We start from the raw sequence: 18860 nt of genomic DNA, 5'->3' as shown, positions 1-18860 counted from the left end.
AGAAAGCAGCATTATATTTTCAGATCATTTTGACAGCATCTATATTCATATGACAAATCTTAAAAGATTTCTTTAAAAGGAGTAATGAAAGTAGAAACAGCAGATGAAAGGAAGCAGCTGTTTTTGCATTGTTGAGAATGTAAACAAAGGGAGGTTGTGACAAGCAGTAGTGCATGTGATGAACCCTGATGCCCTTTGCAGCAATTATGAAAAGAGCTTAGGAGATTCTTGTTCGATCTTTCTGCAGATAATACAAAAAGCCTGATTTTTAGGGTAAAATATCTTTCATGTGTGTGTGTATGTGTGTGTGTGTGTGTGTGTGTATTTAATTTGATTGTGTTTCAGTCTTTAATTTGTGAGACTGGTTTATGTTTTCTTAAAGTTACCATTTTTGTTTTTAATTATATGTTCCATTTTTTAGTTAATTTTTTGGGTCTCTCTCATGTCTTCCATTTTCATCACAGAAGTAGACTTCATTCATTTATATTTAGCTGAATTTAAAGTTGGAAATACTCTTCAGGACATAAGAATGATATACAGTTGTATTTTTTAAATGACAACTGTCTTTTAAGAGATATAGGTTACAGTCTCATCTCTGTCACTTTTACTTACTTTCTGGGTGTTCTTAGGTAGCTAAATTGTCATTTTGTCAATCTGTAAAATAAAAGGGGGTGGAATAGGTGATCTTTTAAGATTTCCTTCCAGTCCCAATATTTTTAGATTCTGTCAAAACTGAGAAATTATCACGTAATCTCCATATACATACCCACATATATACATGCAGGTATATGTATTTATGTAATCCTATGGCTTATGGATATGCATTTATATGTATACATATACATATGTATATGTATATGTATATATATATGTGTGTGTGTGTATGTGTGTACACATATATACTTTACTAAATTCATGATTTCATTGGAGTAGCAAATTCTTAATGATGAAATTCCTTTTATAAACATAGATTGTCAACTCTTTGGCAACTTAAAGTCTTAAAGAGTTGTCTAGGGACACTGAGACATTAAGGGCAGTATATCATGTCAGAGATAGAACTTGAAACAGATATTTTCCTGACTCGAGGTTAGTTTTCTATTTACTATACCATGCTGCTTTTCAGTCTCCCATATTAAGCCATATAAAATAGATATCACAAAATTAAGTTAACCAAAAACACCAAATTGTATTAATTGGTATTTATTTTGGGGCATAGTTTCTCCCATCTTTGAGTGGTTGGGCTGCAAAAATAAATAAATAAATAAATAAAAATAAGATCAATTAATTAATTGAAATAAATAAAAATAAAATCTAAGAATAATAAAAAGAAACATCTATCTAGACTATCTCATTGTCAGAATATCATAGACAAGGAAGGGATTTTCTAGAAAGGACCTTCTAGAAAGGTCTTATAGTCCAATCTTATCTATTATGCATGTGCTAATTTAGTACTTTAAATTTTGATTTTAAATAACTAGTAAATCACTTTAAAGGCATTATGTTGCATATGGAGAAACTATTGGCAGTACTACATTGCTTTGAAAAAAAATCTTACATTTGAGAACATATGTATTTGCTTACATTCTTTATCTCCAATTTCAATGAATAGATGCTTTGGATAGTGATTTTATACTGTAGACATTTTGGGAACTTTTATGTTTATGTAGATAAGAATTTTATTTATAATCCTTCTGTCATTTGGATGCTTAATGTGGGAAGCATCACCAGAAATGCTTATAATCATGTGTCATAAATGGCATCATTGCTTTCCAGTCAGGAAGAGATGAAGCTATTGTTATCTGTCATTGACCTTGAACTTCTCTTTCTTCTGGGACTTTCCCTAACTCAGAAAAAAAGTTTGTGCTGCTTAGATTTGCAATTAGGTGTTCTACAAATTGTATTTGAAAAAGGGTGCAGGCTGACTATCTTAAGAAGTCTTTGTTTCTTTCTTTTTTTTTTTTTTTTTTTAAACTAACAAGTCATTTGTAGAGTAAAGTAGACATTTTTGAGGGTTGGAAAATAGAAGTGGTGAAATCTTTATAGAAATTTGTTTTCCCCCTCATATATAAGGCCTTTAAAATATCAGTGGGTAAGAAGTCATTCTATTCAGATTCCTATTAAACCACCATTTAATTTATCTACAATTTATTCTTACTTGTGACAAAAAAGAAACTATATAGTACACTGGAAACAGCTCTGGGTTTATCAAAAGAGTATTTTGAATCTTGGCTCTATTTGCCATCTGAGTGATGTTGAACAAATCAATTCACCTTCCTTAGTTTACTTATCTCTCAAAAAGAGTTAGACTACACCTGAACAATATTTGAACTTTTAAATCTAAAATCCCTTATTTCTGAAATGTGACTGCATAAATCCTTACTTCCTAAAGCCAATACTGAAAAAAAATGTATAAATAAGTCTATATGGAGGACAGTACACAGATTTACCTATTTATCTATGTACACACATACATATAACATGTGTGTATATATACATACATGTGTGTATAGCTACCTGAGAAGAAATGTCACACACAGAGCTATGAGGAATTGAGGGATCTGTAGTGATTGCTAGAGATAATAGGAATGCCTGAAGTTTGCAATCGAATGAGCAACCCATATGCTTTATCATATGGGGAGACCATTATTCATTTTTTTCATACATAACACTCAAGCTTCCTTTTGAAGCTATTCTTAAAGCTTCTTTTAAAGTTCAATTTAAGAAATATTGGAAAGGAAGAGCACAGTGAACATAGAGTATGACAGTGAAGGCCTGGACATGGTGTCCATTATGATTGTGGGTCCTATATTTATCTGCAGTTTGAAGGGCCTCACTCTCTGGTCCCTCTTATGTAAATTAACTGTATAATGATAGTTTGTTACTTGGTATTTGGCCTTTTTCAGTAGTGAAATCAAATAGTGGGTGATTTGAATGCAAATCATTTTGTTTTGAGCTGAAAAACGTACATGTAGATCTACCATTTGGTGCATATTTTTATCAGCTAGAAAAACCCAAATTGCTATTGCTGCATGGCCTCAACTAGACTCGTATCTAGTTAGTTTATGATGTATTGTCCTTGCTCAGTATATGTGAAATTAAAAAGGATTTTGGCATTCTCTAGTTGTACAGCTGCCTATCGTATTGGCTGCATCCTCTTTCAGTGTGTTTGTCTGCCATTCACAGTGAATTGAGAAAGCAATTCTGTCATGTCCTGAGCCCTTTGCAATATTTTGAAGGACTTCAAGCTTTTCAGAGGTCTATAGCTAGTTCTTGGAACAACAATTCCAATCCTATTTGGTTTCTGCACAGTTTAAGCAAATGTATTTGTCTTATTTGAAAGGTTGTTTCATTGATTTTAAGTATTAAAGTTTTAAGTATTTTAATTAATATTAAACAGTTTCATTTCTTTTCTAGGTGAAGCATCTTTATAAAATGATTTTCATAGCAACTGGTAATGATGTTTTCCACAAACATAATAAAGTATTATACTAAAGGAACATAATTTCATCACTGACAGCAATAACAAGAGGCAATGATAGCAGGGATTATATTATTTTATTTTTTGCTGCTAATATATTTAGTTCTAAAAAATAGTAGTATTGTTTTAAAATTGATGACACAATTATGGAAAAAACTTGAAAAAATAATCTGATCTATCTCCTCCATTTTATAGTCATTGAGGCCCAGAGAGATGAAGGAATTTGCCCCAGTATTCCACAAGTACAAGTGACAAAACTAAGATTAAAACTGAGGTCTCTTCTAAGTACATTTAGCACTTTTCTACCACACTGTATACATAAATCATGCAGGATCCATATTTCCTCTTCAAAGAAAGATTTAGTACACATGCACATACATGCGAACATGCACACATTCTCTCTCAGGATAGGCCCCTTGACAATTTATATTTACCTTTTCCCACTACTTTTGAAAAAAATAAACTTTGTTTTCTCATTTTTACTTGTGTATTATCTAGGTGAAAGAATGCTAGAGGTACATAGTCCACCTAATAGTAACTTAATTTATTTAGCACAACTTGGATATTTCATGAGAAATAAAATGAAATGCCTATAAGACAGAGGTGGATTCTTCCAAATACTTCCCAGCTTCATAAATGATTTTATGACTAGCTTCCTCATTTTCAGTTGGCTCTGTAATAGGATAGCATAGTTTTTAGAGGATAGTATTGCATTTCTAAAGTAAGCAAGCTTGCTGGTGATTTTCAAAGGGAGTATCAGTTAGTCTCCAGGTGTAACACACAGATGGAAATTTATTGTGTTATTGTGACAAAACTACCTTCCTTTTTTCCTAACTCTTTTCTTTAACAAAATAAAAGTTGCTATGTATATTCCTTGGGGCCACACCATCACAGGTAAACTGTAAAAAGGGATTTTCTCCTGCTGTGTTTACAGTTAACTGGGATGAATAGCCTCAATGGCCATTTTTCTTGAGTGTGTGAGTGTGTGTGTGTGTGTGTGTGTGTGTGTGTGTGTATGTGTATGTGTGTGATGCCTTTGAATTCCTTTAGGTAAGTGATAGTATTCTGTTTTGAAAGGAAAAATGTGAAAGGAATACAAGAAATCATCATCTGAAGGGATCATTCTATTACACAATTTTTAATTATGTCAACATCATCAAAGCGTGTATTAAGTTCTAGACGATCCCTTATGTAGGAGATGCTAACATAGTAGAAGAGTTCAGGAAGATCTGGATTCAAATTTTGCATTTTGCCACATAGTTTCTATTTAGTCATTTATCTTGGAGTGGTTCTGGTAACTTTAAAAGACCTTTATTATGAATGGGTTGCTAAATTGTAGCAGTGGAAGGAGTTTCTGCTTTGGGAATTCCCCCATTCTGTTTAAATCACTGATCTAGACCAAAGTAAAATGATCCTTTACATTTAAGTTTTAGGTTATTTAAGCAAAAAATTCAGAAAGATGTTTTTGCCTTCTTTTCATTATTTAAAAAAAAAAAAAAAAACATACTTGGAGCAGCTAGGTGGCACAATGGATAGAGCACCAACCCTGAATTCAGGAGGATCTGAGTTTAAATTTGCCTCAAACACTTAACACTTCCTAGTTGTGTGATCCTAGGTAAGTCACTTAACCCCAATTGCCTCGAAAGAAAGAAAGAAAGAAAGAAAGAAAGAAAGAAAGAAAGAAAGAAAGAAAGAAAGAAAGAAAGAAAAGAAAAGAAAAGAAAAGAAAACATATCCAAAATAGCCATCACTTTGTAATATAGTGAAAAAATGACCAGAGTCAGTCAGGAATACCTCCTTGAAGTCTTTGATTTGCCACTAATTAGATGTATAATCTTTGAATCCCTTTGTACCTAAGTTTACTTGTCTGTAAAGTTAGGGAGTTCAGTTCAATTATTTCTAGGCTCTTTAGTTCTCTGATTCTATAAAGATAAGGCTAGCTTGGGGCAGCTAGGTGGCACAGTGGATAGAGCACGGACCAGAGTTCAAACCTGTCTCAGACACTTAACACTTCCTAGCTGTATGACCCTAGGCAAGTCACTTAGCCCCAATTGCCTCAGCAAAAAAAACAAAAAACAAAAAAGACAAGGTCTCTTCTTTTGTGGATTCCTCTAAAAACCTGGGCATGTTTGGATAGTGTGTCGATCATGTAATTATTTGTCCTTTTATATTAAATGTGGTGCAATAATTTTTGTGCTAGAAACCTTACAGTAATCACTCTTTTGTGTACAGATGTGTCTTGAAAAGATGTAGGGTCTATTCTGCTTTATAATGGGCTGAGATTGGTTGATACCTGTCTTGATTTGTGACCAAAACAAACAAAAAACAAAAGGACCCCAGAAGGCAAAGATAAAGCAAAAATGTTTAATTATTGAATATACAACATGCTTGGCATTCACACTAGAATTCCTTATTAGAGTTAGCACAGGTTGTCTTGGATTAAATTGTGATACACAAAGATATATTTTGAACTAACAGTGGGCAGAATGAATTGGTAGGGACTGGATTTTGAATGATTTATAGAATAGTTTTTTGGTTAATTGGAGTGGGGGGAGTGTGTGAGAAAAAACCATTGGAGAAGGGAAGCTAGTCCTTGATGTTTTGTTTTGTTCTTAGCAATAAAGTCTCTATAAAAACTAGATTATCTCATCCTTCCTTGTGTCGTGCCATTAACATCAAGTTACAACTTGATTAGAAGTGAATACTTTAATAACAAAGGTTCAGAAAGGAATGATAGCTCAAATTGTAAGTGGGAGTAATGAGCTAATATAAAAGAAGTTATGAATTCATCTTATGAAAGATTTAGAGATATCTCCAATTGTTCTCTTTAGCCTGAGAAGCTTTGCTTCCCTCTAAATTTCCTTTCATTAAAAAAAAATCCCCCAACCTTTCTTCAGCATTTATTCCTTTGCATAACTCTCTATGAAACCCCACATTGTCATTCTTGACATATTCTTGAAATGTCTTGCTTTGATTATAATAAAGGAATACAAAGCAGTCAGATCTATTTTCTTAAGAACTGTTTTTATTAAAAGCTAAACTTTCATTTTGTAATACTACATTTAATTCAGGAGTAAAATTCTGTCCTGGAAATTTGAATTTATTAAAAAATAATTTCATTAATCCATGAAACTAAACCCTAAACTTTCCATTTTAAAACTGATGTGTTTTTGCAAATCAGTGTTAAGAATGGTCTTACCTTTAAGTAGAAAAATGTTAAGACATTTTCCCTCATCCCATAAATTGTTAACAGCTTTTTGTATCTTTGCTATCTTCTGCCATCTTGATTTCTATTGAAAGAGCAAGAAAGTTCCAAGATCTCACTTTTGAGGTATCTGTTCAGTGTTTGCATGTAACTTTTTATAACAATAGGACAAGAGAAAGCAAGTATAACATTGAAGCCAAATGTTCCCTCCACCCCCACTAATTAAAACTGTTCATTAAAACTTAACCAAAAAGATGTAGCTTAGAGTTCATTCAATTTTATTTTTAATTCTCTACTTTTACACAAATGTTGGATTTTCTTTACTTAATTCTTAGATTGTTATTAAGCCCCAGTCATATGAGTTAATTTCTTTTATCCAATACTTAAGGAATCCTAAAAATTATGCATAACTTTACCTTTTAAAATATAAATGTGAAAATGATGTTGTCTAGGTGATGTGGCATACAGAGAAGAACAATTTCATATTTGGTGGAATTTTGAAAAAGTAAGAAAAATGTAACTTTTCTTATTCTTTCTATTATGTGTATACCCTCCAAAGTAACATAGCCAGTATGTACATTGCAGTAACCACAGAATTTCCCCAAAAGTATGTACCTCCTAATAATTATGTTCTCTTTTGCAGTTTCAAGTATTATCTATCTTAGAAAATTTCAAAGTAGAGTAAGCATAAAATTAGTGTTTTGTTGGCCTCCCCCCCCAAAAAAAGTAGTTTCTTGATTCTAAGTTATTATTATTAAGTAGAAAATAAAATCACTTTGCTGCAACAATAATCTTGCTAGAATAATCTCATTAATAGCAAACGTAATTAAAAATAACAACAACTTGAAAATAAAGGATTAGTTCTGTGAAGGAACATTATTTGCCAAAGTATTATTATTATTATTTTAGTATTATGTTTTTGTTTTATTAGACTGGATCTCTCTCTTTCCTTCAGAATGTAAGGACAGTGGACACTCATGGTCCAATCCCATAGCTGATAGTCACAAGAGCTTTACCTGCCTTATTTCTATCAGAGGTGGATTTCTCTCTCTTTAGGCATTCTAGTTGGTGCCTACTCCTCATAGCTCACCAATATGGTGCTAGATTTAGGGATACCCAATTAGTTTAGCTTACTAAAACTTTTACTGCTCCCAAGCTCAAGCAATTCATTATTCTCAGGAACCACAGTAGCAAGAATTGCAGCCATCTATCATCATACCAGCCTTTTTTATCATTTTTAAACCAAAGCATTAGTGCCTATCTCTTAGTTCCACAGTATGCAGGCATTTTTCATTATTCTTGTCTTTCACCATCACTCTTTCTGGGAATAAGGAAGTGATATTCTGGAATAAGAGCTTGTTGGGTGGGGACAGTTGCTGTAAACTTAATGACATCAACCAGAACCACATCTTTTTTGCTTTCTCATGTCTAAATGCTGTGTTCCTAAAATGCAGAATGTTATGTCTGCCATGTGTTAATAATCATTTAAGTATGGTGTTTCCTATGAAGTTCCCACCACCCATTTCTTTTTTTTTTCCTGAGGCAATTGGGGTTAATTGACTTCCCCAAGGCCATACAGCTAAGAAGTGTTAAGTGTTTGAGATCAGATTTGAACTCACGTCCTCCTGACTTCAGGACTGGTGCTCTATCCACTGTACCACCTAGCTGCCCCTCGTCTGCCATGTCTTAAATGGATTTACCTTTTCTTGTCTCTATTTGTTAAAATTCACCTCTTTTTTTTTAAAGCATAACCCAATTTCCACTTCCTGGACAGAAATTTTGATATTCTTTCCTTGTTCCTGAAGTAAAAATAATCTCTTCTTCAAATTTGTTATGTTCTTTGGCCAAGTTTACTTTTCCCACCCATCTCATACCAAACTTATATGTGTGCATGCCATTTCTTTCTAGATTTCAGGCTTAAGAATAAAAGTTAATTGTGCTTTTCTTTGTTTCCTAATGCCTAGCACCATATCTTGAAATAGCTGGAGCTTAATAAATATTTATTGAATTGAAATGAGTCCAAAGATTTCAACTGATCACACATTTATGAATTAGAACATCTTCTATATGGACAATACTGTATTGGCAGTAAAGAATAGAGAATACAAAGATTTTTTTTAAGTCCCTTATGATACTCAATCTCACTTAAGACTTGACAAGTTCCAAAATAGTAAATGAGAATAGAGAAAATGCATAAGAGGAATACAGATTATTTATAAGAGAGGTAAGGAATTAAGAGATTATTTCCAGAATTTGGCTTTGATCAAGGAAAGATATCAAATAAACAACAAAGATCCAGGATAGAAGGGCTGCTTTCCAGCTATAAGGGACTAACCAAAATCACAGAGATTTGGATGGAAGGGCATGTTGATTTAATAAATAAACTATCAATCTTCCCATATCCTCATGTTAGATCTCAGGAAACAAGGAGTAATCTTTATCAGAGATGAAATCTACCTCCAGCCTTTCAATTTCTATCCTTCATCTCTCTCTGTTAAGAAGATTATTTCTGATGGCTACTTTTGTTGATGTTTTGTGAGTACCACTAAGTATTCTCAAGCTGTCTACTTGTATCAGTGCCATTATAAAAAGAGTTTGCTAAAACTTGTTTTGGTATCAAGCCATAATAAACCAGTACAGTCTGAAGAGGCCAGGGCCCACTGACTGGTAGAAAGATAAATTTCTAAAGAACATGAGATTGAATAGATTTAAACTCTATCTCTGAAGCTACAGCAGAGTCATGTTTTTTATCACTTTGTTTTTTATTAGTCAAGAAAAAAAAAGTCACATTTCTACTTTGGAGTCTGTTTTACTAAATAAAACAATTTTTTTTTCAAATGTCTGTCTATCTTTTTCAGTTATGTCTGAATCTTCATGATCCCATTTGGGATTTTCTTGGCAAAGATAATGAGAGTTGTTTGTCATTTCCTTCTCCAACTCATTTTACACATGAGGAGTCTGAGAAACATGATTAAGTGACTTTCCGAGGGTCAAATAGTATATATGTGGGGCTAGGTTTGAACTCAAGATGAATTTTTTTACACCAGATCACTCTATCTACTTTGCCACCTAGCTATCTTTCTAAATTCTCTCCTAACTCGTCTCCTTATATCTAATTTCTCTCCATCTCATTCTGTCCTACACACATTAATCAATTAATCTTCCTTTAATACTGTTTTTAACCATATCACTCATTTTTCACAAAAATCTTCAGTGGCTCCCATTTGCCAACAAAATAAATTCCAAACTCCTTAGTGTGACACTTTAGTCAAGGTCTTGCATACATAGTCTGCTCTCAGACTGCCTCTTTTCTCTTTTCCCCCATACTCTCCATTGTGTCATCAATGTTTGGAACTCCTTTCAGTCTTTAATTTAAGAATCTATAGAATTGTTTAGGGCAGGGACCAAGATCAAGGGTCATGTCCCTAACAGAAGAAGTGGAACTTGAATCCAAGTCTTCCTGACCTCAAGTCTGACTCAATCTACTATGCCAGTGTGCCTTTGAGCTCTGTTTCTAAGATTACCAAAATCAATAAAAAAAGAAAAATCCACAAAAGGACACATCAAAAATAAGTTACTTATTTCTTTGGTAAAATACCTGCCAATATGATCCAGTAGTCACCATTTGTCAGCCCTACCTATTTCCCGTTGAGTAGCTGGGTGGCACAGTAGCTAGAGTACCAGTCTGGAGCCAGGAAGACCCATTTTCCTAATTTAAAATTTAATCAAAGACACTCACTAGCTGTGTGATCTTGGGCAGGTCACTTAATCATTTTTGCCTCTGTCCCTTATCTGTAAAATGAACTGAAGGTAGAAGTGGCAAACCATTCCGGTATCTTTGTAAAGAAAATCCCAAACAGGGTTACAAAGAGTTGGACACAAATGAAGACAACTGAATAACAACAATAACAATAACTCTATCTTCCATTATTCTCGTTCACCAATTTTCTCTTTGAGGCCAGTTAATTTTCCTACTGTCCCTTGAAAGTACTTGCTTGCATTCTTCATACCACTCCTTTAACTTGGAAGTTATCTTCATCTTCTTTCCTATCCCAATCTTGGCTGTTCTCTTTATAAAATTTCCCTTAACACCTTCAACCTCAAGTGATCTCTCTATCCTCTAAACTGTAATGGCAATTGTTGTCAGTACAATTTTGGCGATTAATCATGTACTGTCTTGTGACATTCTTTCATTGTTATCTTGAGCTGCTATTTAAATCTTTTATTATCATTTCAATGTTGAGACATTTATATAGGGTCTCCTAGTCCAATCATTAGTCCCTTTTCTTTTCCCCTCTGAAATCATCATTAATTTCTCTTACTTTTTTTTTGTTGTCCCCCTCCCCACCAGGCCACATAACATATTTTTTTGTCTTCCCTACAAAAGTTTCAAAATTATTAGGTTGTTAAAAGCTAATTCTTGCTGTTCAGGCTTTTAGGAAGAGATAGGCTGCAGTTTGTCTTAGCCAGAGGTATCGAATGTTTTTCAAAACTCTCCAAATGTCACTTGAACCACATTTAAATGTAATTGGGAAATATTTAACAAAATAAATAAAAGTAAAATAAAAAATTGATGACATTACATTTCAAAACAAAGTAAAATGTGGCTGTCAGGGATTCTTTTATGGACAGATCAGTGCCTTCAGGAAAAATTCCCAGCTATTGAAATTCTTTCCTTCTTTGGAATTAATGAACACAGTTGGACTTCCCATGAAATTCTCCTTACAAATTTCTTGTCTAGTCTAATCTTGAGGTTTTTGGCATAGTTGAAGTAGCAGATTAGTCCTTCATTTAGGGAAGGAATTTGTCTCTTTCAACCACTTCTATCAACTTCATGATGTTTTCATTAAGGACTCCTTCTCAGGAAGGAGTCCCATTCTGCCAAAGAATAAATTTTCAAAGATTACATTTCATAGTAGGAAAAAAAAAAATAATACTTTGAACAATAAGTGATAATCACTGACAATTCATTCTCTCCCCAAACAAAGGAAACAGAATCAAAGCTTCACACTTTCCAATTAGATGATAAGTCCCTTGAGGACAGAAACTTTCTTTTTGGTTCTTTCTACATCATTTCCTGGCACAATGTAAACTTTCAGTTTGATTTTAGTAGAAAAAAGACAGAAAACATTGTTGTGAGCTTCAGGAGTCACCCTAAATGTAAGCATAGAAGTGTTGAATCAAATTCTATGTAATCTCATTTTTCCTACCTTTCCTACCAAAATTTTCTAGCCTCTTTTGGCATGGGAATTTGGGGTTAGCTCTTTGGGGTCTATCTTATCAGACTAGAAATACTTTTAGGGATATGATAACCTTGTGACCTATACATAGTAAATCAGGAATTTGGCATTTGCTTGAGTGTGATCCAAGAATCTTCTTATGTTTTATTTTGAAATAAACAGGATCCATGGTATCATTTTTGTAATCCAGAGAAGATGTTTCATTAGAGTTTTAAAATTGTTAAAATGTGATATTAAAAAGCAACAGAAAAAAATGTGATATGCATGAAATAATGTCAGTAAGAAGCTTTAGTTATGTGTCTAATTTAATATAAAAAAGTTAAAGGTATAAAGTCAAAATTTTGTTGAGGCTTTGAGGGGAAAAAAGATATTAAAGAATTAAGATTGAAGCAAGTATGGAGGGCAGAAAACATAGTGGAAAGAATTAAGTTTTAATTATCTGGATATATCCATCTCTTCTTAGGAAAGAACAAGAAATAAAGTATAATATGTGAAATTTAGAGACATATAATGACAAAATATGCAAATGAAGGTTACTATCATTGATATATATTACTGATTTTTTTTAATTGCACTTCTTTCCAGTGTTCCTTGTGAGTGAAGGCAGTGTAATATTTAAGGTAAAAAGTACTGAGCTTGGAGTGAGAAGCACTAGTCTCTTAGTCTTAGCTAACTGTATAGCCACTGAGAAGTCACTTAATCTAATTTTGGTCTCAGTTACCAATATAGTGAAGATAATAAATGTTTGTGCCTATATCCCAAGATTGTTAAAAGAAGCCAATGAGGCAACATATCTGAAGTCCATTGCAAACTTGGCACATCAGTTATTCCTCCACCTCCACTGAATTTGCTTTTATAAACTTTTTTACAAAATGTTATTAATTTTCATAAATTTTGTAAATTATTTTAAATAAAATTTTATAATTTTTCAAAAAATTTGCCCAGCACAGTTGATAATCCCATGAAACTGAGTTTCATAGAACCTAATAACACTATAGGAAAGGTACTTTTTTCATTTGTCTCTTTAATTCCTCCATTCTCATGTTCATTAGATTGTGAGCACCTTTAGAATAAGCACAATGTCAGACATATAATAGGCACTTAGTAAATGCTTTTTGACATGATTTTTCTGTGGAACCATTAAAAATCTGCCTTTTTTTTTTCTTTGCTTTTCTTTTTTCTTTTTTTTTTTTTTTTTTTGCATAGAGTGATCATTATTCACTTTTATTTATTTATTTGTTTCTTTTCAGAGTGAAAAATCTGGCTAAATCACCATGACCTCATTCACCGGAGTATAACATTTAACAACAGAAGCTGCTCAGCATTTATCATTTCTTAATCTGAAGCTGCTTATGGTTTACTTTTCTTTTTTGATCTGGGCAGTTACTTAACTTTTGAAATGATAATGGACTACATTAAGACAAGGAATCATCAAAGAAAGGAAAACGACCTGCCTCACTTGTTTCCTGTTTTTTGGCATCTATCATCATGCTGCTGTTTGAGAAAGTTAATTGAAGAAACTATTCTATAGAAATCTGGACCTTTTTAGCTGACCACCTGAAGTGGTGGCCAATGCCTTCACTTCCTTCTCCCCTTCTTCCTCTTTTCTTTTCTCTCCCCTCCGCACCCTTATAAAGACAACCTATTTATCCCTTAGCATGCTAGGAGATTCTGTTAACACCCACAAAAGCAGTAAAATCTGGTATTTACTGGTATATTCTCAAAACTACCACAGTCCTACCTCAGTTTAAAGTAAATCCGGATTTGTATTGTTGGGGTATGGCAGGACCTCCTTTATATCTCTATGCTGAATGTTTCTGAAGAATGGTCATCAGCCTTATTGAACTTCTTCAAGTATATAACAGCTTGCTGGATTTCAGTTCACTAGCTGTAGGGTTTATTTAGAGACAGAGCCCAGTATGGAACTAAACAGTCTCAATAAATGAAAATTTTATGTTGGACTTCGAAGATGGACACAGAATAGTTATAATGTAACTAAAGCAACTTAAGTTAAATATCATAAAACTCTATGGGGGTTGAAGTGAGGGGTGGGGAGGGAGAGGGTGGGAAGGTATTTGGGGAGGGGATGAGTATCTCTTTTTACCTTTGACAAACTTGTTTAATCCTCTCTATGTAGATGTTTAATGTAGGTACTTCAAATTGCAAAAGCCTTTTATTCTATTTACAAGCTCAAATTTCTCTGCTACCCCTAATGTTGAGCTTGCATTTCTTATAACCAAAAAATCCACATAGGCATGCTAGCAATGCAAGGTGGTCATGGGTGTTTGGCAGATAAAAATTTTATCTTTAATATAAGGCTATCATGCCAGCCAATAGGGCTGCTTTGTACAAAAAGAAAAATGAGGCATTCCAGTCACAGAAGTTAAGAGAAAAAGAAGAAAAAATTGCAGTACTTGTCACTTGTCTAAAAATCTTGACAAGATTACCCATGTTTTATGTTTTCAGTGTTCTGAAAATACCAGTATTGAGGCAAATATCCCAGATGTCACACAGAACTGCTGACCCAGACCAGCAGAATCTTATGTCATGTTGCTGCTCCTTAAATTTTATTGGAGAGTTCACATGCTTTTTTCTCCATGGGTATATCCCTAATGTCTGCCTTCCGATAGTCATGTTTGTATTACACTAATTCAGTGTAGATGTGAGATGTTTGAAAAGTTTCATGCTATGGGAAAAAAAAAAATCTATCTATATATATATATGTTATTACATCACTATAAAAGTATGCATTAATCAAATGAGGTTTATTTGAGGAAGACCTAAAAAGTAAATGTCTTATAAATCCAGTTAATGGCAATGCAAAAAGTCTTCCTCCTTCCATGCTGAACTTTTAGAACAGAGGATTGTATTACAAGACAAAAATGAATGTAAAGTAATCCCCCTGAACATTTTTAAGGTTTTAATTTTCTGGGATTTCACAGTGCAGCACTGCATAGTCCATACAATACTAGTTTGAAGGTCAATTTCAATGTATAATATGCTTTATTAAAAGGATGTAAAATGTTCTAAAATTTTTATTTAGTTTCAGAAATAAGATGATGGCTGATATTTACTACATAATACCCCAATTAAAAATAGCACTGAATGTGGAACCTGCTGAACACAATAGTGTGTTGACTTATATTTTGAAGTAGTCCTCTGTACTTACAGTAAAGTCATGCCACTATAGAAAATGGTTCATATTCATACCACAACTTAAAAAAACAAACAAAAAAAAACAACAAAAAAACAACAAAAAAACAAACAAAAAGCAAAAAAAAAAAAGTTGACAGTGTACTAAAATTTCCTCTATCCTGTACATTTCACAAAAAGGCATATGCAATATTTACATTTTAATTTAGTTTACAGAATGGAACCAAAATGTATAAATGTTATGTTTGCTAAAACTTCACAATGTATATTGGGTCTTTGTACATTTTGCCTGACTTACCTTAAATTTAAACTATTTTTTGCTATATAAACTTTAACAGTTATTAAACAGTGTTTTCTTTTTGGGTACGTATTGTTTCTGGATATCAAGATGTTAAATATATTTCTTGCTATTGTGATATGACAAGAGACTTAACTTATCTTGCTCTGTCTTCCAATGTACACGCTGTATATAAGGATAAATGTGATGCTGCTGGAGACAAGAATTAATGGAACTAGAATAGTGCATTGTATTTAGTCTGTATTGATCATGGATGCTCTCCTTAATAGCCATATGCAATAAAATAAAATGCATTATTTATGAAATGAAGTCTTTGAGGACCTGCTTTCTGTAGGATTTCTGAGTTGTGATATAAAAACCACTTTACTCTTGCTCTTTTTAGGTAAATGAATAAATATTAACATTTGAAAATATTGCATGCTTTTCACATTTTAATTCTAATGAGAAATTTCAAAAATATTCTTTTTTTAGATGTCTTCAAAATTGCCACAATATTAAATTTATAAAAAAATTAAAAAGTGTCTCCCCCAAAGTAAATTAGGAAAACCAGTTCCAAAAAAACAGGCACAACTTCAGAAACAAAAAAAAAAAAAAACTTGTCAAAGTCAAATGGAAACACTAATGAAAATCTTATTGCTCTTTTAAGTAGAAATATTTAGAAATGATTTGTGGAAAACAAAGACCTTTAGATTTTTATTCTTGTCCCTTTTTCACTTTAATTAAAGTCATGTGACCAGGGTATCTGCAAATCATAAAACCATTGTGGCTGCCACTGCTTTATAAAAGGGTACAATTAAATAAAAGAGAGAAAAATCCTTGAAGATTGTAAGAGGACATTTAAAAAAAACAAAAGATTACCAGGGATGGGTCATATGTATATTAAGGCATTTGGGAAATTGGCTAATAGCATCTCTGGATCACTCAGACATTGTCTACATGCTCAATGATTATGGTAACTGTCCCATGATTGATAATTGTAGGTCAAAATGATCAACTAATCCAATCTGCATTGATGGATTTGACCTCAAGCCACTGTCAGAGTAGTTCTTGAAACCATTCTGGGAAGAAGGATAATCTTGACTTGTCGTTTTTTAAGAACTCATAGAGGACAGAGAAGGGTCATGTAGTGTTTACCTTTAAGAAAGATCAAAAAGAACAACTCTAGACTGAGAATGAAGGAGTTAATCCAGATATTGGTTAAGATACTGTAACTATTCATTTAAAAATCAATTTTCAAATCCTTTGGAGATCTCAGAGTACCATGCAGTAACTCACATAGATCAGGAAAGAATCAGTTCAGTCAGATTATTATATCAATTTTAATAAGACTTTGATTTTGACCCAGGTGATGGGCTCATCAATCAACTAGGGAGACCAGTTTGGGTTGGACCACTACCTTTAGGAAGAGAATGATTGCACCAAAGAGTATAATAACTCAGAGGCAACTTGAGAGAGACCAAGCTAGTGGTCCCCAGAAGGGTCATTCTTAGTTCTAATATTATTTAATATCTTTAGCATTGATGTGGGTGATGGGCTAGGCAAGATATTCATTGATTCTATGGAAAAAAAAATGAGTTGTATAGGTTTGCTTACAGTATTGTAGCAGAAAAACAACAACAACAACAACAACAAAAAAACACTCTAGGACTAGGAGTTCTAGTTCAGAACTGGATTCTGGTACCAGTTCTTCCAGCAAATGACATACCTAGCTGTGTGGTCTTAGTTAAGTCTTTTAGAATGTAAGCTCCTTGAGGGCAAGGACTGTTTTGTTTTCTGTCTCTGTATGCCCAAATCCTAGCACAGTGTCTTGTACCTAGTAGCCATTAAATAAATGTTTGTTGAATTGATGTCACTTTAATGCTGAGCCTGTGTCTTCATCCATGAAAACGAGAATTTACTAGCAGAATTTCTCAAATCTGTGTGTGTGTGTGTGTGTGTGTGTGTGTGTGTGTGTGTGTATTTGCAAGTGCATATTACATGTCTCTGGCTATCTGGTAAAGCCTGTGGGCCTCTTCTCAATAATTTTTTTAAAAAGATAAAATACATAGGATTACAAAGAAAACTAATTATATTAAAATATAATTATCAAGGTTTTTTTAAGTTGACAGGATCTTAGGTGAAGAACCCCTGCACTAGATGATAGTAATCTCAGTGAAGTTAGGGGCAGTCTCATTAATTTTTGCAAAGACTAACATTATGCTTGTGGAAGTAAATGTTCATTTATTGACGTATTAAATTGGTCTATAAGGTTAGGCCCCTATCCAGCTCTAAAATTGAATGAGCCTTAGCAAATATCAGTATTTCAAAGTAACCTTCACAAATTAGAGAAAAGGTTAAAAAACTGAATTCACTGATGATAAGTGCAAGTTAAAAAAGAAAAAAATATGCACACCATGGTGACATCTCCTAGACTTTCATAAATCTGCTGTACATGTCAGCAGCTATCTAACCCCCATATTACATATAGACAAGTTATGTGGCTATTTATACCATGTTGCCAACCCTTGAGATTTCAGTTCCTTTCTTATAGAGCTATCTTGGACTGATGTGATATGGCTTTCCACATACATGTGTGCATTTACAACATATAAATATACTGCTATAAATATATGTATATATATATATATAGATATAGATATATACACACACAAAAATAAATGTGTGTATACATGTTATCAATTCACACATATAATTGTGCATGTATGTGTTTATGTATGTGTACATATATATGTGTATACACACACACACACACACACACACACACACACACACACATATACATACATTCATTCCAAACCAGTCTTGGATAAGAATGAGACAGTAAAGCACTCAGGATGATGAGAAAAGAAGAAAGGAGTAATTGGATCAAGGCTAAGACCACTAGTGAGGATGTGCTGGTAAATATTTAACAATTGTCACCTGAGGGTGGGAGGAGAGGGAAGGAAGAGGGGAAAATAAATGTAAGCATAAAGAATTTTATGTTTAATCTGCATTATTAAATTTTTTTAAGTCTAGACAATCAAAAAAGAATAAATCAAGTCTTGATTTATAACATTTGCATTTCTGAGGTTAAATGCTCACACTAAAAATTTAACAATCAGCTCAGCTTGCACACACCTGCAATTCATTCTCCTCCCCACCATTGTGACCAATATTTTCATCCTGGATCCAGCACTTTCCTTCAACCATAGACCTATCTCCTCACACCTAATGCCACCCTTAAAAGTCATATCATCTTTATACAATAAAACTGTCACTTTTACTCTATCACCTGGGTCCTTTGATGAAATGGGTAAGATGTCCTGAGACTGATTTTCCTCTCAAATATATATGAATCCCATTTCCAACCTAGGATTCCATTAACTCCTTTATATAACTGTCCTTTACAGGTTTTAAGATAGAATTGGAATAAGAAAAAGTGTATAGAAATAGAGGCTAGGATAAAAAATGTCTCTGAAAAACTAGGTAGAAATGGAGTAAAATAAC

At 33.2% G+C, this 18860-nt stretch overlaps 1 protein-coding gene across 1 annotated transcript in view; it reads left to right on the top strand.

Moving 5' to 3' along the window:
- Positions 1 to 16111, top strand: part of IRS2 (insulin receptor substrate 2) — a 39869-nt gene extending 23758 nt beyond the window's left edge. Inside the window, exon 2 of the mRNA XM_031958703.1 lies at positions 13174 to 16111. Within this exon, the coding sequence (XP_031814563.1) occupies positions 13174 to 13178 (5 nt within the window). The 3' untranslated portion in view covers positions 13179 to 16111. The remainder of the gene's footprint in view (positions 1 to 13173) is intronic.
- Positions 16112 to 18860: the final 2749 nt, after the last annotated feature.

This window comes from Sarcophilus harrisii, chromosome 3 (genome assembly GCF_902635505.1).
Source record: "Sarcophilus harrisii chromosome 3, mSarHar1.11, whole genome shotgun sequence".
In the NCBI taxonomy this organism is placed as follows: domain Eukaryota; kingdom Metazoa; phylum Chordata; class Mammalia; order Dasyuromorphia; family Dasyuridae; genus Sarcophilus; species Sarcophilus harrisii.
This window is presented reverse-complemented; position numbering and strand designations above follow the sequence as displayed.